Source organism: Lontra canadensis, unplaced genomic scaffold, assembly GCF_010015895.1.
Source record: "Lontra canadensis isolate GAN:19392208 unplaced genomic scaffold, GSC_riverotter_1.0 scaffold13, whole genome shotgun sequence".
Classification (NCBI taxonomy): domain Eukaryota; kingdom Metazoa; phylum Chordata; class Mammalia; order Carnivora; family Mustelidae; genus Lontra; species Lontra canadensis.
Genome location: NW_022631007.1, coordinates 12,373,405 through 12,393,839, shown reverse-complemented (window position 1 = coordinate 12,393,839; position 20,435 = coordinate 12,373,405). Strand labels below are relative to the sequence as shown.

Below are 20,435 nucleotides of genomic sequence, written 5' to 3'. Positions count from 1 at the left end.
CAGCCTTTCCCTAGAGTTATTTTGGAAATTGACAGCTCTATGAATGCGAAGTCTGGGAACCACTGGTGACAGCAACGCTTGCTTCTCTCAAGTCGGTGTCCAGTGAGATGAAGCTCCAAGCCCCACATTTCCCCTCCAGGTAGCAGACGCAGTGCCAGCCAGCTCGCAGGGCCGGTGGGGTGGAGATGTTCAGCTTAAGAGGCTTATGGGCTTCAGGGGCAGGTTATCGTCTTAGGGCTTTATTAGGGCACATGCACGAAGAAAACCGGTACACCCTGCTAAACATCAACTACAAAATGAAAATCTTGAGTCCTCATTGCCTTGGTTTCCCTGAAGCAGAGAGCCCCGGAAAAGACTGGGGCAACTCTATTTACAGAATGCCAGGGAATCAGAACTTTTAAAAAGCCACCTTAATTCCAGCATGGACCTCTTGGGCAGCTGGCCTAAGGAGTAGAGGGTGGTTGTTGGTTGGGCTGGTTTACAGTAACTGAAATCATAAATGGTATCCTGGGGGTTCTCAAGTTGGGCAGATGCTTTAAAAAAGAATATCATCCAAGAGATCCTGGGTGGCTCAGTCGGTTAAGCATCTGACTTTTTTTTTTTTTTAAAGCTTTATTTATTTATTTGACAGAGATCACAAGGAGGCAGAGAGGCAGGCAGAGAGAGGAAAGCAGGTTCCCTGCTGAGCAGAGAGCCCGAAATGGGGCTCGATCCCAGGACCCTGGGATCATGACCCAAGCCGAAGGCAGAGGCTTTAACCCACTGAGCCACCCAGGCACCCCAAGCAACTGACTCTTGATCTCAGCCCAGGTCTTGAACTCAGGGTTGTGAGTTCAAGCCCTGCAGCACTGAGGCTCATGCCCACCATGGAGTCTACTTAATAAATAAATAAATAAATAAATAATAAAAAGAATGTAGTCCACACGCCATCCCTTGCTTGGCTCTCTCCACAACATGCACAATAAGAAGTTGTTGAATGCTTCTGGGGATGGGGAAATCATTACCACCTTTTTTGGAAACAGTGTCACATATAAGAAAATTCTTTGTTAGGAAGGGCTCAGCTTCCCTTCTACTTCCCTCCTTTGCTGCAAGTTAATCTAATCTCTTCCACGGGTGACTCATCTGTGATTAGGACCCAGGTGCTCATTTCTCATGGGCATTGCCACCGCCTCACCCATGCTGGGGTCCCACCCCTAGTCAGATTTTGAATGTCCGTCTTGAGGCATTGTGCTGAGAATGGCACTTGGTGCTCCAGGTTTCCATGCTATATAAACCGCCCCAGGCTGGAGTCCAAGGTTCTGTGAGCCATTGATGGGTCCCCCGCGACCTTGGGGAAGTACCTGGCCTCACAGCTATTTCCTCTTCTTCCTCTATAGAAGGGGAGCCGGTGAGCTGCCCTCTCTCAGGGCTGGGGAGATGCATCAAATGTGCAGATGAGTCCCTTAAAAGGAGAGTCGTGCACAGAGTGGGGGGTGGAGGATTCTGCCCAGCACTTCCCCTCGTCCTTTCCTACAAGGCTGACATGCGCCTCCATGTGTTCCTCTGTTCTTTTTCATCCTCATCATGCCACATGGGTCCCAGCACTAGGGGGCTTCCAGGGGCCATGAAGCTGCTTCGATACAAGATTTCGTGGCCGAGCACCAACTGAGCTGCTCACTCCTAAAGCTGAGCACACTTAGGGGGAGGCCTTTCAGAGGAAATGAATGTTTGTGCACATGCACTGCCCCTCCGCAAATCTACAAGTGGAAGCCCTAAATCCCCAGGGTGACAAGGTGCGGGGAGGTGAACAGGGTTGGATGAGGTCACAGGGCGGGGCCTTGATCTGATAGGATTAGTGTCCCTGTAAGAGACACCCACTCTCCACGATGCAAGTGCACTCCCAAGTCCGGTGAGCACAGGGCGACAGCAGCGACCTCCGACCTCCGACCTCCGAGCTAAGGCCTCCGGAGGGAACCTACCTGGTGGGTGCCTTGACCTCAGGCTACCAGCCTCCAGAGGCGGAAGGAAGAAGTATCTGTTGTCAGAGCTGCCCGGTTTGTGGTGTTGCGTGATAGCAGCCCGAGCTAAGACAAGTGCCCACACTTTTCTTCAGGTAGATCAGCTGCTTGGTGTAGATCAAAAAAGTCCGGAAAAAATGGACACTGATCCAGGTTCAGAAATGTCCCTTTTTTTGCTGGAACCAGACAGGCGTGGCAGTGGAACACTGTGAATATACTTTAAAATGGTTACTTTTATGTGAATTTCAATACATTTAAAACCAGTAAAAAAGAAATAGACTTTTACACTGTGACCTGAAACCTACACATGCACGCACAGAACACTATCTACGCAATACTTTTGCTTCCTCTGTGGTTTATTCTTAGGTTTTTAACTACTCTCCCTCCCTCCTCGTCATTCGTCCCATTGGCTGGTTAACGACCCACCCTTCTGGGGCTGTCTGGTTAGGTTTTTGCTGATTCAGTCTACTAAATACGAACTTGACTCAGCGTCCATGATGCTGAGCACCACAGCGGGGCAGCGGGGTTCCTGAGAATTGACGTACAGGTTCTTAGAACCATCTGGGCATGTACTCTAGGGAGCAGCAGCACTGAGGGCTTCCTAACCAGAAACCAGAGTGCGCGCAGCCTGCATGCTGCCTGGCCTGGCTCACAAGCTTAACTGCCAACCATCTCCTAAGGCTATTGCTCTGGGAACACAAAGCCCAGAGCCCGATTCACCTGCCCTCCTCTCCATGTCTAGGGTCAGGGCAGAGCCACAGAAGCCTGGCACATGGCTGTGCACAGGGCTACTGTTCCCATCTGGGACACACATACCAATTCTATGGGGAAAGTCAACCAGATCCAGCGTGGGGCATAAAAAAAAGTCAGCAACAGATACTGCTCTAGAATAAAAAAGACCCAAAAGGAGAACAGAACGGAGCCCTTATTGTGGACAACTGCCATAACAGCTCCAATTCATTCCTGTCTGTCCCAATTCTGCTGGGTGGCGCCCCACACTCAGGCAAGGGTGCTCGTGCCATCTGCTCTGGCCAGTGAGATGGGACAAGGCAACATGGGCATAATGACAAGTGCCCGCACATTGATGGGTGCAATCTTGCTGCATCATTCTTGCTTTCCTAGCTGCCTGCCAGATGTGAGGGCACCCTCTACCATTCATCCCCAACTGGGTCAGCCCGGCCCACTCACAGGTTTGTGAGAAATAATCACTGTTTTAAGCCATTACAATTACATTTTAAGGTAGTTTGTTATGTTAAATCCTGATCCAAACAAGCCCATAGTAAACACCCACTGTTGAAACAACTGGGAATATTTGAATCTGGACTGAACACACAAATGTTTGCTCTGCCTCCTCAGATTTTGGGGCCACTTTTTGTGGGTGAGCTCACTGAGCCTGTCAGTCAGTCAGGGTTAAACGAGGGCTGTGTAGCCCAGGGGAAAACTCACAAAGGAGAGTGGGAGTGTTTGAGGAGCACAGCATGGCTGGAGCACACAGAGGATCGAAGTATCTGGAATGAAGGCAGGGAAGGGTTGGGAGGCATAGATGGAAACCAGTAGGGCTGTGCTATGAAGCCAAAGCTCCCTGAGGTACGAAAATCAAATTATGTGGAGGTGAAGCAGATTAAAAAGTAATTTTACTGGACTGTACCACTTTTTTTAAATTTTCTTCCAGAATCTATACAAATGGGTATATTTCACCTTCCTCAAGATTCCCCAAGTTTGGGGTGCCTGGGTGGCTCAGTGGGTTAAGCCTCTGACTTCGGCTCAGGTCATGATCTCGGGGTCCTGGGATCGAGCCCCACGTCGGGCTCTCTGCTCAGCAGGGAACCTGCTTCCCTCTTTCTCTCTGCCTGCTGCTCTGCCTACTTGTGATCTCTCTCTGTCAAATAGATAAATAAAAATCTTAAAAAAAGAAAAAAAAAAGATTCCCCAAGTTTATTACTGGCTTGAAAACTTGGGATTGGGCGCCTGGGTGGCTCAGTGGTTTAAAGCCTCTGCCTTTGACTCAGGTCATGATCCCAGAGTCCTGGGATTGAGCCCTGCATCGGACTCTCTGCTTAGCAGGGAGCCTGCTTCATCCTCTTTCTCTCTCTGCCTGCCTCTCTGCCTACTTGTGGTCTCTTGTCTGTTGAATAAATACATAAAATCTTCAAAAAGAAAACTTGGGATTTCTAGCGAGTGGGCATTTCCTTACAGCACAAGAGAAAAGATGGAGTGGAGTAAAGTCAACCCTGTGGCCAGCCCCAGGCCATCTGGTGGCAGCCTCACCCTGTAGGCCTGGAGGGGTGTGTGGACTGGAGGCGTGGTGCTCACTAGGGGTCAGGATGCTGGAAGAGCTTCTCAGTTAACTATGAAACTCCCCCCAAGTTGTGACACGGGACACAGTTCACAGATCACAAGGTTTGAGAGCCATAGGCTTCTGATTATGATCTGAGGCCTCACAGGAACCCAGAAATGTTTGTGGTTTCTGCAATCCGGCAGTCTCAGAGGGGAATTTCATCAGGGCCGCTCTTTCCTGGTGCCCACACGGGTGAGGGGTTTCAAGTGCACCTTTCAAAACATCTAGTTCTCTAAAAGCAGGGTCATGCTGTGCCACACGAAAACACAGGTAGCTCTGCACAAGAGATCTGGAACTTCCTAACCAAGCCACCCTTGGGGCCAGGTTGGCCCCTCCAGGCTGAGATTACCTGAGTGTCCACACAAATTCTCCTGCATGCCACGATGCGAAAGATGCAGAGGGGCTTTGCAGGACTTACAGGACAAAGGCTAGTACGTATGTGACATGTACTTTTAAGAATAAGGCACTGACCTTGATTTATCACACTATTTTGGGAAATGACCTAGGGAACGTAAGTTCATTTAAAAAATGTTTTTAAAATCCTCAACTTCTGAGGTATGTTCATGTCTGGGTCAAAGCTGCCATCACTTACCAGGGAGCACACCAGCTCCCACCACCCAGATTCATCTGGGAAATGGAGAAATTCCTGCGACCATCTCCTACCCCCACCAGCAGAAGCTGCAGCAGCAGGGAGGGTCCCAGACGATTGGACAGATTTTGGGGGGTATCAGGACCATGAGTCAGATGAAGTCCTCCCCCACCGCCCGTGTGAGCCCACACAAATACACTCAGCCAGGGCAGTCAGGTGACCTGAAGAGAGCTTCACGGTATACAGATGGATCTCAAACCAAAACCTCTCTTTGTTCAAAGTGGAGAGCAGCCAAGCTTCCCTCCAAGTTCAAAGAAAACAGGATAGTTGGAGGTTATTGCAATGCTTACTTCACACCTCTTTTAAGAATGACTTACCCTTCTTGAAAGTGACTACAAAAGACTCCTTTGGCTTTTTGGAGACTGCTGGCTGCCTCTGAGACTTCAGGTCACAAAAGAATCCTGCCCCCAGGTGCTGGGCGAAGTGGATGTTCGGCTGTCTCCCCCCCCACAAACAGTCGTCATAAGGGAATAGACAGAGGTCTTGGGGTGGGGGTGGTGGCTCCAGGAGATCAGGATTTGTCCCAGCACAAGGGTGCTTACTAGAGACCCAAGGCCCTGCGAACACATCACTCTTCTGTGAGGTAATTCATGGCCCTTCAGCGAAGAGGCCGGAGACCAGCGGAGACCGGTAAGGCTCATCATCGATCCTATGGACAAAGTCTCCAGTGCGAAACCGGGTACTCTCACCAGCTGCAGCACAGAGCTGATGGCAGGGGTCTTGTGAGTGCGCTGGGCGCTCACGGGACAGATGCAGGATTCATGAGATCCTAAGACTTACATGCGAGTGAAACTGGAATGCTGGTTTACAGGCAGTGGTAACGGAGGCTCGAATGATGAACGAAGAGGAGAGACCCCAGGAAAATAGCTGTTATTTACAAATGAACAAATACCACGAAAACAGATGAAAGAAACAGCTTTTTCTTGGAAAGACAGAGGAGCACACAATAACCATGAAGAGACACAGAGTTTGAAAAGTATATAACCGATTTCTTTTTTATTTACAATCAAGTTTTGTTGGGCAACATAAATAAATAAAAGATGCGCCCTGGCCTGCGAATTCTACCTCCCCTTGAGCTCTTGGAGCAGCAAGCTGGAAGGGGCGGGGGGAGGAGGGCCAGGGAGAGAGGGAGGATGGACACGGCACCCCTCCTCACCCAGCTCCAGCTCTCCTACCCACAGCTGTCCAGAGAACAAGTGTGGAAGGAAAAAAATAAAGTGCAAATTAAAAAGTGATGAAAGTACTGGTGTTTCAGTCACTCAGGAACTAAAATGATATACACAGGTAAAATGGTAAAGATAAATGTTTTAAGAAAAAAAAAAAAAAAAAGCGCCACAGGCCAGATTTTCCCTGGCCTTGATCCGAACTCCTGACACCTAAAGATGACATTCCCATGCTTCTTGGAATGGGCTTCTCGCACTAAAGCACCGAGGGGTATTGCACATAGGCTTGGCAAAGGGGCAGTGACCCGGAACTGCTGGCTCCAGGCTAATACATTCGAGGCCTCCAATCCCTTGTCACCAGCAGCTGTCACCGAGGCAAACCTAGAAAGAAGGTGGCGTGCGCCCTGCCAACTTTCTGGGAGTCTACAGATGGCCGCAGGAAGCCACTCTACTCCCACAGCATGCCCACTTCCCCTGCGAGGAGGTTTCTGCACTTCCTCTACTACTTCCCAAAAGTATTTAATAATCAAACAGATTTATTTCTTGACCAAGAAATAAGTGTATAGCATCGTTAGGGAGAAAGGTAACCCGAAGCTTTGAAGAACAGCTGCTTTCTAAGAACGGTTTAGGAGACCTAAGGAAATTCCAACAGTAATCAGATGAGATCAGAGAAAGAGCCTTGTAATAATGACAGAGACCAGCAGGGAGAACCACAGTCCCATGTTTCCTCAGAAATCAGGGCAGTCCCTGTGGGCTGAGGGCAGGGGTAATCCTTTTTGGGTTTCTGTTAATCCAATGATTCAAGCGAGTTCACCAGGAAAACCATCCCAAGGGAACAGGACATGCATTGGGCCAGAACCGACTCTGGAAGGACGGGAGAATGCACGGAGGGAGAACTGACACCCACACACACGTGTGGGGCGTTCCTGGCCCTGCCGGCCAGTAAGGAAGCCGGCAGGTGACCGTGCTCCCCCCGATGAGGTATGGAAGATCAGAGCCAGTAGTGTTTCCCACCTGAATCAAGGCAAGAACCTGAACCCCTGCTAAGTGACTGCAGGGCCAGATTTTTTCAGTGTTATCCTTTCAGGCCATTAGAGACCTCAGCTAAAATCCTCAGAAATCCTGTTCAAAGGCAGGCCACGCACCACGAGGCTCCAGCTCGTCTCTGGAGATCGAAGCTACACCCAACACACCACCTGCCAGGACAGAGCCGCCACAGGAGCCTGGGTGCTTCTCCGACTTCAGCTCCTTTCTCTCTCTCTCTCGAAGGTGCCATCAATACTCTGACCACAGCACAGCTTTGCTTCCTTTGTCCACACTGACGACATGGGAGCCAGAAGGGGACCATGCTACTGCATTGATGGACGAGCTTCAAAGGGAGAGGTCAAAACATCTGTGAGATCTTAGTGAGCTGAACGCCAGGCCCCCTTGCATTCCGGGAGAAAGGCTCTCTCCAACGCCTGGCTTACTCACCAGGACTGCTGCCACTCACAGGCAGGCCCTTGGCAATGAGCACAGAAACTCAAAGGAACCCCACACTGTACTGAAGGAAGCAGGTTAGAAACAAAAAGAACGAAAGGAATCCGGTGGAACCAAGTCTACCCTAAGGTGGTAGACTTCACCCTTTGACAAGAGCCTCGGGGGCCCGACTTGGGAGTGGATAATGGCCACTGCCCCTGGGAGCAAGGAGAGATGGTTCTGGAGGAAAGCCCTGTCTCCATTAAAACTAGCAGCTGAGCTTGGGTGGAGAGAACAAAGCTAAGAGAAACAAGAGCCAGGGGGAGTACTGAGAGTGAAAACCGGGGTTTACAGCCAGTCAATTTCCTGGGGAATGGGGCTCTGAAGGGAGAAGGAGAAGCAGAGAGGAGACGCTAGGTGATCTTCCTAAGCTTTCTCCAGCAGTCACTACTCGAAGGGCTCTAACTAGAGAGCCTGTCACATCCCTAAGCAAACACTGCTGCTTGCTGTACTGCATGAATGGCCCCAGGCTCCCCTCAGTGACCTCGCTCACAGCGCAGCCAGTGAGCCCACAACGCCCTCCCAGGGCTCAGTCCATGCCCAAAGGGGCAGGACCCCGGAGATGAGGTCACAGCACCTGCACAAAACCTGGGGGGCTACCAGGATTCCCCTTACCCGTGCTGCTTGGAAAGGACCTTCTCCACCTTCCCCGAGAGCACGCTCCAGACGTAGAGAGAGCCCTCAGCTGAGCCCGCTGCCACATAACCACCATCAGGGCTGCAGAACAAGTAAGACCGGAAAAGTGTCAAGCACCCACCCCCAGTTCAGCAGCCCGTGGGAGAAGCACTGGGCAGGGAGAGCCGAGAACCAGGAAAGGGGGCTGCCCTTCTGCACAGAGCCCACCTTCCCTAGAAGCTCTCCAACAGCTCTTAGGAACAGCAGAAAGGAAGGAGACAGAGATATAGTGACCCCTAAAGGCGAACTTCCAGGTCATTCCTGGACACTCCCTCAGGGTTAGTCAGTGAACACATGCCCCCCACCTCCAACTCCCACATGCACCAGCTGGGGAGGTGGGGCAGGACAGGAGGAGAAGCGCTACTCACCTGAACACAACTCTGGTCCAATCAGAGCCGCATTTGAACCCAGGCGCGCTGAAACCAACAACGGCACTGTTACCCCGAGAGGTCATACCACTCGGGGTTTGAGAAAGCAGGGTCAGGGCTTCTGGTGTTCATGGGACCCCCAGAAAAACAGCAAGGGTCAAATAAAACCCAAACCAGCATGTCTCCAGTTACCTAAACGTCTGTCTGACAGCATTGATCCGCAGATCGATGATCTTCAGCAGGTCATCACGAGAGCAGCTGAGAAGCTCTGTTCTCTCTGGGTTTAAGTCCAGGGCGGTAATCTTGCCCAGCAGCTCCATCTCTCGGACGATGCTCTCTGATCTACAGAAGTGACGGGGAGTCTGAGAAGACGGAACACGGAAGTGTCGGCACTTCCCTGTGTTGACCAGAACACCATGCTCCACGGAGAAGAAGGGGAAAGGAGGGAATTCGACTAGAATGCCATACTTTTCAAGAACAGCGAGTGTGTCCCAACCTTCTAAAAATCACTTCAGTAACTGCTTTTACTATTTTTCTAACAATACATTCTATAGTTATAGTTTAAGTACCAGAACTTGGAATTGGGGAAGAATTAACTTCCTCGCCCATTTGGAGAAATGCTACAGTAACTGCCAATCAGGGAGCTTCGGCCCAGCACAAGCTAAGCAGGCCTGCGACCCATTCAGTACTCTTCCAGTGATGACGTGTCAATGTGGCCAAGGGCCCAGAAACTTGCTCTGATGGGTCTGGGACAAACATGTGGCCTGTTGCAGGCTCCCTGCCTTACAAGTTCAGCTCCAGGGCTCCCTAAGTCCAGCTGGGTGATGCCAGGTGTGCAGCTAGACTCTAGGGCAGAGTTCCCGCCCTAGGTATGTTAGTCACTGGTCTGGCCTCAGTCTTCCCCTTCCTCACCCGTCATGTGCGAATGCTCCCTCAAATCCCTTCCCCTCCACACCTCCTTTACTGCTGGATGAGGTCCCGGCTCCTAGGACGCCATCTCAACGCCACCCGCACCATCTACTCACTTGTGCAGAGAGGTCCTCTGTTAAAACACCCGATGGCTTACAAGAGCAAGTCACTTAACAAACAGCCATCTGATCCCAACCCACCACCGGCTAGTCCTGTCTGCCCACGGCCCGATCTCCCAGGCTATCCTGCTGTCCTGTCTGGAAAGTCTGTCAGGAGCTTTCTGTCATGTGGTGCACACTCCCTTCTTAAGACTCATCCTGACAGGTGTTCTCTCATATCCTTGGACTAAGGCGCCTGGCTCTACTTCCGAACCCCGTGCAGACTTGTGACATTTCCAACTACCTAGCTGTCCATCTTCATTTTCCTAGCAGCTGAAAAAGTGCCTCCTAAGCACAGAGAGTGTGCTCGTAAGTGATCACTGAACACGACTGTCTACTTCACGGTAAAGAATATCAAACTACTGAGACAAATGTGGACTAAAGCTCATTTCTGCCACTTCTGGGGGATCTTAAAAAAGTACACCCTGTAAACAAAACCTCCTCAGAGCTCTACCACGGGAAGACCCTCTCATCTGCCTCCCCCACCAAGCTCTGGGGTAGTATACCGGATGTCCCAGAAACGAATTTTCTTGTCAAAATGTCCACTCATGACACATTGCTCCGTGCAAACGATATCGTTGCAGCTGGATCCTGCAAACACCGTCTTTATGCCTGAAAGAAAAGTGAACATTAGTCATCGAGCAGAGGCCCCTGCACAGCCTCTGCTGTGCAGGGAGCATCGCTTTCCTCTCACCCTGAGTAACTGGAACTCCTTATTTAAACACACTCTCAAACACGGAAAACTGTCGCTACCTCAACGCCACTCTGAATACGAAACCAGACTTGAAATTCAAACTCTATCACGTGTGGCAACAAACACCTTGTGGTTAACGTCTAATTGTACAGAGAGAGAGAGACTAAATTTCCTCACAGACTTTGCTGCGGAGATCCCAGAGCTTGAGGGTCCGGTCATGACTTCCGGAAACAATACGCGCGTTGTCCAGCAGGAACTTGGCAGACAGCACTTTGCCACTGTGTCCTGTGAGAGTGTGCTAGGAGAGAGAACACAGCTGGGGTAAGCCGTGGGGACACACCATGCTGGAAGAGCTGGCTTCTCCAAACACCCAAAGATCTGGTCAGGAATATTCAGACAAAAGGATATGTGGCTCGGCAAAACGTCCAGAAAGCCTATCTTTCAGTGTGGCCCAGAGGTAAGGAATCAAGAGGAAGAGCATAAATCTCCCAGCACAAATAACGTATAGGAAAAAAAAAATCCAACACCACTAGTGCCAACTTTAAAAAAAGGGACAGGCAGTTGGAGGACCTTTTTGAAATAAACTGTTACAGATACCACAGGTCTGTAGGATTTCTGCAACCTTCTCTGTAAATCTGGATTGTATCAAATTACAGAAATTTTCAAAGCCTAGATTTCACCCAGTGCCTCTGAAAGTCCAGACCCTATTTAAAGTCAGAACAGACTGGTTCCCTGCAGGCATAATTTATGAAAGGAAACATCAGGACTCTCTAAATAAACTATTAAAAACCCTGGGGGTTTTTTCAATCAGAGATCTCAGCTTGCAATGTCAGACCATAACCACAGGTACCAGCAGCCCCAACAATGAAACCCCTTAGCAGCTGGCTGGGGGGGGTTCTCACCAAGGAACACAGCCCTGGGGCGTTGCCCAGCACCAGCCACCCTTCCGCCCATCACAGCACTACTGGAGCCCAAGGGGATGCCAGGGGTGTAGGGAGGGGACCCTGGGAGTCGGACCTTTCACTACTCCTCATGGATTTTCCAGTGCAGGTTGGCATGCTTCTAGGTGTGAAATCCCAACGGCTCAGAAGGTATTCGTTGAGGTTTTCTTTTTAACCAACCAATAAATAAACCTTTAAAAGCTTTCATATACTTACTACAACTGCTAACTTACTTACAGCGTTTCCACACTGACTCCCAAAGACGGGATCTCACAGTTCCTTGTGAAATGTTTAGTGTGAGAATTTTTGAAACCCATCTTCCCTCCCTGCTCAGTGGAGGAACGCCACCTCACCACAGAAACAGAAAACCCAGGCCCACACATATTTCTCCCTTCCGAAGGGAGAAGCTGGCACAGATTCGAAGGTTCGTTTCTCCCACATTTAAACTCTCTGAAACTGAACGACATCAGACAAATGCGCCAGCCAGGGGGCAGCTGTGCTATGGCTGTATAAAAACCTCCCACAGATCCTTCTCGTAAGATCCCGAACACTCCCTCAACAAGGCTTACATTCAGTACAGTACGGGAGTAAGGATTCCACCCAGCACAGATCATCCACACTGTACGGTTCATGGGGAGACATTCAGCTCAGGAAGAGTACGCCCCATGCTAGGTAAATTAAGTTCGGAAAAAAGAACTACATCATCAAAGAAAGCAAAGTTTTGGGTACATTCACTGTTTTCTTTCATCCTACCGCAGTAAAATCTCAGTTGGCAGACTCCGGAGAAAGAGACACTGCTCATAAACAGGCTTGTGAGCACTCATTTCTGTGAACACTACTAAATGCGTGTTAATACTTTCATCGTTCTCATGTGCAAATACTCCTAAAAATTTATCCACTGCTGATAGGGCGCCCGGGTGGCTCAGTGGGGTAAGCCTCTGCCTTGGACTCAGGTCATGATCTCAGGGTCCTGGGATTGAGCCCCGCATCGGCCTCTGCTCAGCAAGGAACATGGGTCCCCCCCACCCTGCCTACTTGTGATCTCCTTCTCTGTCAAATAAATAAATTAAAAAAAAAAAAAAAAACTATCCATTGCCATTTTCACATTACAGCAGAAGTAGTTTCCCACGTGACAGCTGAAGATGCTCCAGCTCTGGGGTCACAACGCTCTGGCTTTGAACAGTCAGGGCTCAAACATCTGCGAAAGAACCACCTCTTCCTCCCACTGTTTCGGTAAAAGGACCAAACAAGGTGCCCCGTGTACAAGGCTCACTGCTGGAAGCATTAATGCTCTTCCTTCCTCCAACCACTAAGAGCCTTCAAAGTTACTCTGATAGTTAAGTAATTGTCAAGTGGCAATTACAATTTAATGGTAATTTCTATGCCCAGCGGACACCTAGGTCACTTTACATCTCATGAGCACTAAGGGTGCTACGGCAAACAGCTATGGGCACACAGCTTTCCCCGATAAAACTGCTGGACTGATGAAAGAAAGAAAACAGATACTGTTATTTCCTGGCTCCTCTTCTTCCTTCTTCTGCTTCAATATTTTACTTATTTATTTGGAACAGAGAGAGAGAGGGTCACAAGTAGGCAGGCATAGCGAGAGAGGGGGAAACAGGCTCAGAGAGCCTGATGTGGGGCTCAATCCCAAGATGTTGAGATCATGACCTGAGCAGAAGGCAGAGGTTTAACCCACTGAGCCACCCAGGCACCCCTTTCCTGGCTCTTCTTATGTGTGTTAGCTTGCTTTTTAAAGTCTGGCCTTCTGCAAATCTCATCCTTGGAGGAAATACAGCTGACAGGCTCCCTATTCCTTGCTCACAAAGGTATGGAATGCAGCCTCCTCCAGGCTTTTTTCCATGATTTACAAAGTCCTTATCTCAAGTGCATCAGATTTATGTAAAATTTTTATCCACCCAGTGTTTCTGACATTTCTTTTCAATATTTAATTCAATTCAATTTATTTAATTTTCAGGTTTTACCTTCCTTTTTCAAACAGCGGCTCCTAAGAGATGGGGCAGCGTGTTCAGACATCAGAGCAGCTTCAACCTCTCTTCTCCAGGGCCCTGCCAGGTGCTCCCCCATGCCTCAGGAGAGACCTGGGGACCACCCACCATGCAGGCAACCACCATTAGCACCAACCGGTCAACTGACCCCAGAAAAAATGCAGAACTCAATGAGGATGTTTCTGAAGCAAAAACCACCATCTGAAAGCCAGTCTCGTCACTGTGCTTATTTTTCTACGTCCACATTAGAGAAGTGAAAAAGGTGGGCTGTTCAACCCCGTTCAAGTCACATTTTAGAGAGCAGCTAGGCAGTTTTGCAAGGACCTTCTGGATTTTTAAGGGAATCTAAAACACCTGCTCTTCAAAGGAGTCCTCTGTAAATACCAGGCGGTCTCTAGCACACCTTTACTACAAGGATTTTAAAGCAAGCGCTCAGCCAGCTGCTCCTTGCATTCTGGTCTCTGCCAACACCATTCCCTTACCAGAAAAACTATGGGCCTGGGTCCTGGATTTCCGAACACACACCTCTGTGACTTCCGACATCCTCTGTTAACTAGGGTCTAAGTAGAAGCCAGAGCCTCCTACGAGAGGGAGCGCATTTACTTCCTGGACCCCGTTAAGAATCCACGTGTGTTCTGTGGTCCCAGAGCAGGTGTTTATCCAGAGGATGTTCATCCTGATCTTCATCACACACACACACACAGAGGGCCAGAAGCCCTCAAAGTCAGCTAGCCCAGCTACAGAAGCTACTATCCTAGCACCAGCCCAACCCATCAGCAACCCCAGCGGAAGCCTGGTGCTCCAGCACCGAGTGCTTTCTCCCGTGAAACTCAGCCCACTCTTGCAGATTAGCTCACTTGAAGAGTTTCCCAACATTATGATTTTTGTCTTCCAGGTCTGGCTCCCACCCGCAGGTCCCCTTCTTGTGTCCAACCCAAGAGCTGATGGCCACCTGGACAGAACTCTTTTCCAATGGAAAATATCATCCTGCACAACTGGCTGAGCCCTCAACTGCTTGCTTTTCTCCTCTAATGGCCTACAATGTAAGGAAGACTGTATGTCCCTCTTCATGGTGAGACAGGTATGCTGTACCTCAGTCTCTAGAGACACTAGAATAATCCAGGTCAGAGAAAAGCAAGGAGCCCAGTTCCCATTCTCATCTGGTAGCTGGGGGGACTCTAGGCAATTTTGTGGGCTTATCTGACTGAGCCTTGGTTTTCCGTAACCTATCCCTCCTTGTTCCCCTGGGGATGAAAAAAGCAGTAGGGTACATACAATACCTCGGTATTGGGTCTGACCCATCGGAGCCACTCAAGAAAAGTCCCTTTTTCTTTAGGCAAACTAAGAACTGCAGGCGTATTCAACCCTGTTGCAAGAATCCAGTAAGGGATCGATGGTTAAGAGAGCACAGCACAGCCCACAGCAGGTTATCATGCTGGGTGAGGACGGGCCAGGCCACCTTGAGGGTGCAGAAGTGGAGGGTGGCTACTGAAAACTTGTTCAAGCATTGGAACAGATGGGACTACTGCTTTAGCAAAAGGTCCAGCCCTGCCCACGGGGGCCCAGTGGCCCACCTCCCTGTTCCTGCATTCAGACAAGAGCACAGAGCAGGCTCTTCAGCATTCACAAGGGAGTAATCTTTGTCAGCTTCCCGCCCCATACTTATCACGTGTAACCCTGGATCTTCTTCCGACTCAGAATGAAGGATCACCACCGTCCATGAGGTACTGACTAGCAGCTAATACTGGTGGTGTTCCCTACAGCTTCTTCAAGAAAATGGAGAGCCTATGAGACACGTGAACTGTGTATTTCCAAAGATTCTCCAAACTGCATCCCAGCATCTCACATCAGACCACTGGCGACGGACCATTCTGTGGCAGCTCCCCTTCTCTGCAGATTTCCCTTGAAGAAGCTCTCAACGCCATGCCTCATGCAAGCTGATGTACAAAAGCTTGTGTCAAACTTTTTACTTCGTAAGAAGCTCAGCCTCCCTCTTATCTTTCAACAGCCTTTTCTTAATGAGCACACGTGAAAACTGCTTCAGGCTTAAGGAGAAAAACAACATGTCCCCAAATTAAGCTATTTGGTTTTCACTAGAACAAAAGTACTATAAACATCAAGTTTTGGTCTTCGTTGTGGAGGCCAAGCGACTTCTCAACAACTTCGGGTTCACATGTGAATTCCTTCACATGACCCCGACCTTCCCCTTTTCCCTGCCACCTGCTCCCACCTTGTGTCAGAGTTGTGGTTCTTGCTAACCCTAAGTGTACCCACATGCACTTCTATGTCCTACTTTCAGCTCAACTCTGGGAGCTCATTATGAGTCTTGGGACGTAACAAATGTAACTTCTACAACAATGCTGGGATCGTTGGAAGTTCTGCTAAAACAGACACCTGCCTGCCCCAAGTACGTAGTTCTTAGGAACAGGAACACCCCGAGTCTTTCATGAGAAATGTGATGGCTTCCTCGTGCAACCATTCTGAAACTGAATCTTGGACAAAGGAAGAATGTAACTTGGAAACAAATTTTCCCAAGGGGGAAAGGGAAAGGCGTGGGGAACCAAGTATGATTTTTAGGAGAACACGATTCTCCTAATAAATCAACCTGCCATTTCCTACATTTTGTGCCTTAAGAACCTCATGAAGTTTGGAAGTTATACTAACTTTCTTAACTGGGTCTTACCCGTAACCGATAATCATCCACAGTCCAGATTCGACTTGCAAAATCATTGGAAGCTGCTAAAAGGTAAGATCCCTATGGGAATAAGGGGGTGGGGGGGGAGACAAATTTTAGATAAAATAGATTATTTCAGTCCACACAATACAAACTCCCTAAGAATTGAGTCCAGAAAAGGCTTATTAGATGCTCAAAAGGATCTACTAAGCTGTGAATACCGACCATTACTCCCAGTAGTCCGTCAACCCACTGACCATGGTAAATCCACTTTGCTCCTGAACTTGCTCAATCCTGCCCTCCCGCTGGAACGTTGCAGACTCTCCAGCTCAAACTGTAACCTGTCCTCTCGAGTTCATCAGCCATCCCCTCCACAACCTTCAGTAACAGTAAGTACCAACTGTCTACACAGTCTAAGCTGCAGAGCCCAGAGGCACCGGCTCTCCCCTCCTGCAACCTCCCAAAACTGCTCTCCCTGAGACCCGCCTGTCTCTCACGCACCTAGCTAGACCCCTGTGGATCCCCCTGCATCGCCAGGCTTCAGCTGGGACCTTCAGCAAGCCTGCAGAGAACTGACTGGCTGGGGCCCTGCAGACCTGCCCCCCCCCACCCAGATTGCAACACCGTCACAACCAGCTCAGAATTTACCATCTTCTTGCATCCTGATCTAAAACTGATGGAACTTAAGATACAGAACAGCAGGGAAATCGTCTGAGTAATTTTTAAATTTCAAGAACCCGATGTCTTAAATGGTTTCTAAGCCCCTGTAGGCGCACTCATTTCCACAGCCATGGGATACTCACAGCGCTGTCAAATTCGATGCTCGTAATTCCTGCATTACTGCCAGACAGGGAGCCCTTGAACTCACATTTATCTGGATAAAGGAAGATAGAGGAGACAAAGGAAAGTAAGGTCAACACCTATGTTACACTGGGGCACCTGAAACAGAGTGGAAGCCAATCAGAGGCTGCAAAGAACAGCTGTCCTGCACGGATGCAGCATCGGAGAGCAGGAGGACAAACACCGCAGTGAGACCAGAGAGGACAGCTGGGCAGCTGTTGGAGCCACGAGTGTGTAAGCCGACACAGGGCCCAGCACTTCACAGGTGCTCCCTGTTCTCTTCAAAAATTTAAAGTCTTCAATTCCCTTTACAAAGAAGTAAGTGCAGGAATTTTAAAGAAATGTCAATCCGTCTAGAGATAGAGTTTTAGTTCTGCTATTCCTCAGTAAAAATTTCTAATTCAGATAAATACACCTTTGGGTCTGATAAGTATTTGTGTCGATTTAACAATCACTTCTATAGAACCTCACCATTAAATTTTTCACAATCTCTCTGTGAATTCTCATTAGAGTTTGAATTTTTTTTTTTTTTTTTAAGTTATGAGTTACTGGCTAGTCCTTAGAATGCCAGTGAAGCTAGTTTGGAGTTTCTGGAATTTGTCTGTACACTTCCTCTGTCTCTGGAAACTGAAGATTCTGGCAGTCCAACTGGCTACCAGCACTCCCCTCACCCCAGCCTCCCTCACCAGGCACAGGCTCCTGGGTCCTGCTCTCAGACAGCTTTGGACACCCATGCAGGAGTTTTCATGATGTAGGCACAAACTGACAAGAGTACAAGTCTCAGGATGATGTGATTCAGCCCCTTCTTAAAGGGTACCTTAAGGATGACAAGCTCAGAAAACAATTAGGGAACCATTCAAATCAAATTCATAAAAGGGGATCGGGCGCCTGGATGTCTGTTGGCTGAGCGTCCGACTCTTGATTTCATGCAGGTCATAATCTCAGGGTCTTGAAATCAAGCACCAAGTTAGGCTCTGTGCTCAGAGCAGAGTCTGCTGAAGATTCTCTTTCTCCTTGTCTCTTTAAAATAAATTAAAAAAAAATTTTTTAAGATTTTATTTGAGAGAGAGAGAGAGAACACAAGCAGGGAGAGCAGCAGGCGGAGGGAGAGGGAGAAGCAGGCTTCCTGCTGAGCAGGAAGTCCGACATGGGGCTCAATCCAAGGACCCTAGGGCTCAACATGACTTGAGCCAAAGGCAGACAGTTAACCGACTGAGCCACCCAAGGACACCCCTCTCTTTAAAATAAATAAATCTTAAAAAAGTTCATAAAAAGGGAACATAAAATAGGAAACATCTCCAAGTACAACCTTTTCTCTTATTCAATACTTCTAACTGGTAATAATTATGATATGAATACTGGGTTTACAGCTGTCAAATACATTTAGGGTCAGGATTATTAAACTGGTTGAAGCCCACCCTCTGAATTTAATTGCAAAATACCTGTATAGCATATTTAAAGCCTTTTCTTGGATCCTAGCTTTCATGAGATTTTCAAAAGTCAGAAAAGGCCAATATCCACTAATTAATTAAGGTCTTTATTTAGATTAGAGCTTTACAAAAATATTACTGTAAATTCTAAGAAATATCAAAAATTATGCCCAAGATAGCAGTCTATTTCTCTGGCAGTTAACACATCGCCAAAATGTAAGAAATGACCAATAAATACTATTCTATGTAAGAGACTGATCTCAAACAATAAAAAAAAAACCCTTCCCAAAGATCTAGAGAGCATGGAGGGAAGGTATGTCAACATCCCAATGGAGCTTCTGGAAAATTTTGATAGAGCAAGGACAGATGTTCCTACTGGGCAGAAAGTGCCATTCTTCTGATACTTTAAAAGGGTAAAAAACAGGACCCCCAAACTCTTCCATAAAAGGCTTTCTGGACTTAGTCTCTTCCAAGATTCAGTAAATATTAGCCAAGGAGAAAAAACCTGCTGACTAAGTGATTTGCAGAAGAAACACTATATAATTAGGCCCTAACTGACATTTGTTCCTCAAAACTATATAAAGTGCTACCAAACGTTCTATGTTATTTCTTAGACCCAGCAGAAACTTTTCATTTTACGGACACCAACTATGCCAATACTCATTTCCATTTACTTCCTTTTTAGCAGCAAAAACCTAACACTGTTACTAAAGGTTGGTTCTAATTTTCTTAGAAGTGCTTTTACTACCAGGAAGTAGAAAGTATTTCTAGAGTTACTTTTATTTAATCACAAGACATAATCAAAACAGATGCTCTGGGGGCACCTGGGTGGCTTAGTCGTTAAGCGTCTGCCTTCAGCTCAGGTCATGATCGCAGGGTCCTGGGATTGGGGCCCGCATTGGGGCTCAGTGGGGAGTTTGTTTCTCACTTTCTCTCTGACCGTCTTCCTTGTTGTGTGTGTGTGCTCTCTTGCTCTCTCCTTCTCAAATAAATAAATAGATAAATCTTAAGAACAAAAACAAAACAGATGCTCTGCTTAGATTTTAAAAAATCAAATCTCATAAAACTTCTATTATTACAATAACGGCTTTATTATTGCATTATCATGGTTTTCACAATTACCATTCATAAGGTGTTTCTGGGTAAAACGGCACAAATTTTCATGGGCTTCAACTAGCTGTATTTGTCAGGGATTTAACGATGGAGTCACTTTCCAGAAAAAGAAAAAGAAAAAAAAAAAAAGGCCAGGGCAGACAAATGTGGTGCTTTATTGATAATCTATTATCACCAAACTGCTCTTGCTCTTGCTCTGAACACACCAAAAGTTACCTGCATGTTCCTTCAGGTGCTCTATAGCTCAGGGGAGGCCACAGTGGGAAAAAAGGGGCTTTGCAGTCAGCAGACCCAGCAGGACCTGGTTCTGCCATCCCCCGCCACGCTAATCAGTTACCAGCCATGAAAATCAACTCTGCAAAATCAAGTAGGGGCTCTGAGTTTTCATGTTTTCGTCTTGTCAAGTAGGGGTGATACCTGTCTTTCAAGCTGCACAGGGCTGTGGTGAGGATCAGGGGAACTAACACAGACAAGGGCCCTCTGGATCTACTTCTTGGTGGACACTGGGAATGTAAGTGCTACAACTATGGAAAGTTGACAAAGCAGTTCTTATTAAAATCTTCAGCTTTATTCCTCGACCCTGCTTTATTTAAAAAAAAAAAACAACAAAAAAACAAAAAACCACAACATGAGATTTAACTACATCTCAAAATGCTGAAATTGAGCTATCCCTAGCTTCAGATTTCTAAGAGATGATTTCACTAACTCCCATTTCCTGTTTTAATGCCATCCCATTTCTGAGTACTCTGAAGCCACTTCTGAAACAAATTCTCATCAAAGAGACGAGGTCTTGATCTTCTGGCCCTTGATGATAAGCTGCTTGTTAAATACATTTTTCCTGGAAGATACATCCCTCTTTTTATTCTCAAGCTTAGATATGACCTCAATCTTTTTCTCTAGGCCAAAGCCAATGGTGTTATTAAATGCACACACCTCAGCTCAATGTATAATGTCTCAAA

At 47.9% G+C, this 20,435-nt stretch overlaps 2 protein-coding genes and 1 non-coding gene across 7 annotated transcripts in view; all 3 read right to left on the bottom strand.

Moving 5' to 3' along the window:
* Positions 1 to 3,321, bottom strand: part of SAG (S-antigen visual arrestin) — a 35,701-nt gene extending 32,380 nt beyond the window's left edge. The window contains exon 1 of the mRNA XM_032857523.1: positions 1,959 to 3,321. The gene's annotated coding sequence lies outside the window, so the exon portion shown is untranslated. The remainder of the gene's footprint in view (positions 1 to 1,958) is intronic.
* A 2,631-nt stretch (positions 3,322 to 5,952) lies between these two features.
* The window catches only part of ATG16L1 (autophagy related 16 like 1), a 37,498-nt gene continuing 23,015 nt past the window's right edge, over positions 5,953 to 20,435 (bottom strand). For all 5 annotated transcript variants that reach the window (XM_032857518.1, XM_032857519.1, XM_032857521.1 and 2 more), the window contains 8 exons: positions 16,897 to 16,967; positions 16,103 to 16,174; positions 10,647 to 10,767; positions 10,282 to 10,387; positions 8,901 to 9,050; positions 8,709 to 8,756; positions 8,281 to 8,382; positions 5,953 to 7,516 (listed from right to left, as the gene is read on the bottom strand). In XM_032857518.1, coding sequence (XP_032713409.1) covers positions 7,423 to 7,516; positions 8,281 to 8,382; positions 8,709 to 8,756; positions 8,901 to 9,050; positions 10,282 to 10,387; positions 10,647 to 10,767; positions 16,103 to 16,174; positions 16,897 to 16,967 — 764 coding nt within the window. In that variant the 3' untranslated portion in view covers positions 5,953 to 7,422. The remainder of the gene's footprint in view (positions 7,517 to 8,280; positions 8,383 to 8,708; positions 8,757 to 8,900; positions 9,051 to 10,281; positions 10,388 to 10,646; positions 10,768 to 16,102; positions 16,175 to 16,896; positions 16,968 to 20,435) is intronic.
* On the bottom strand, positions 11,282 to 11,508 carry LOC116868003. The gene has a single exon (XR_004382725.1).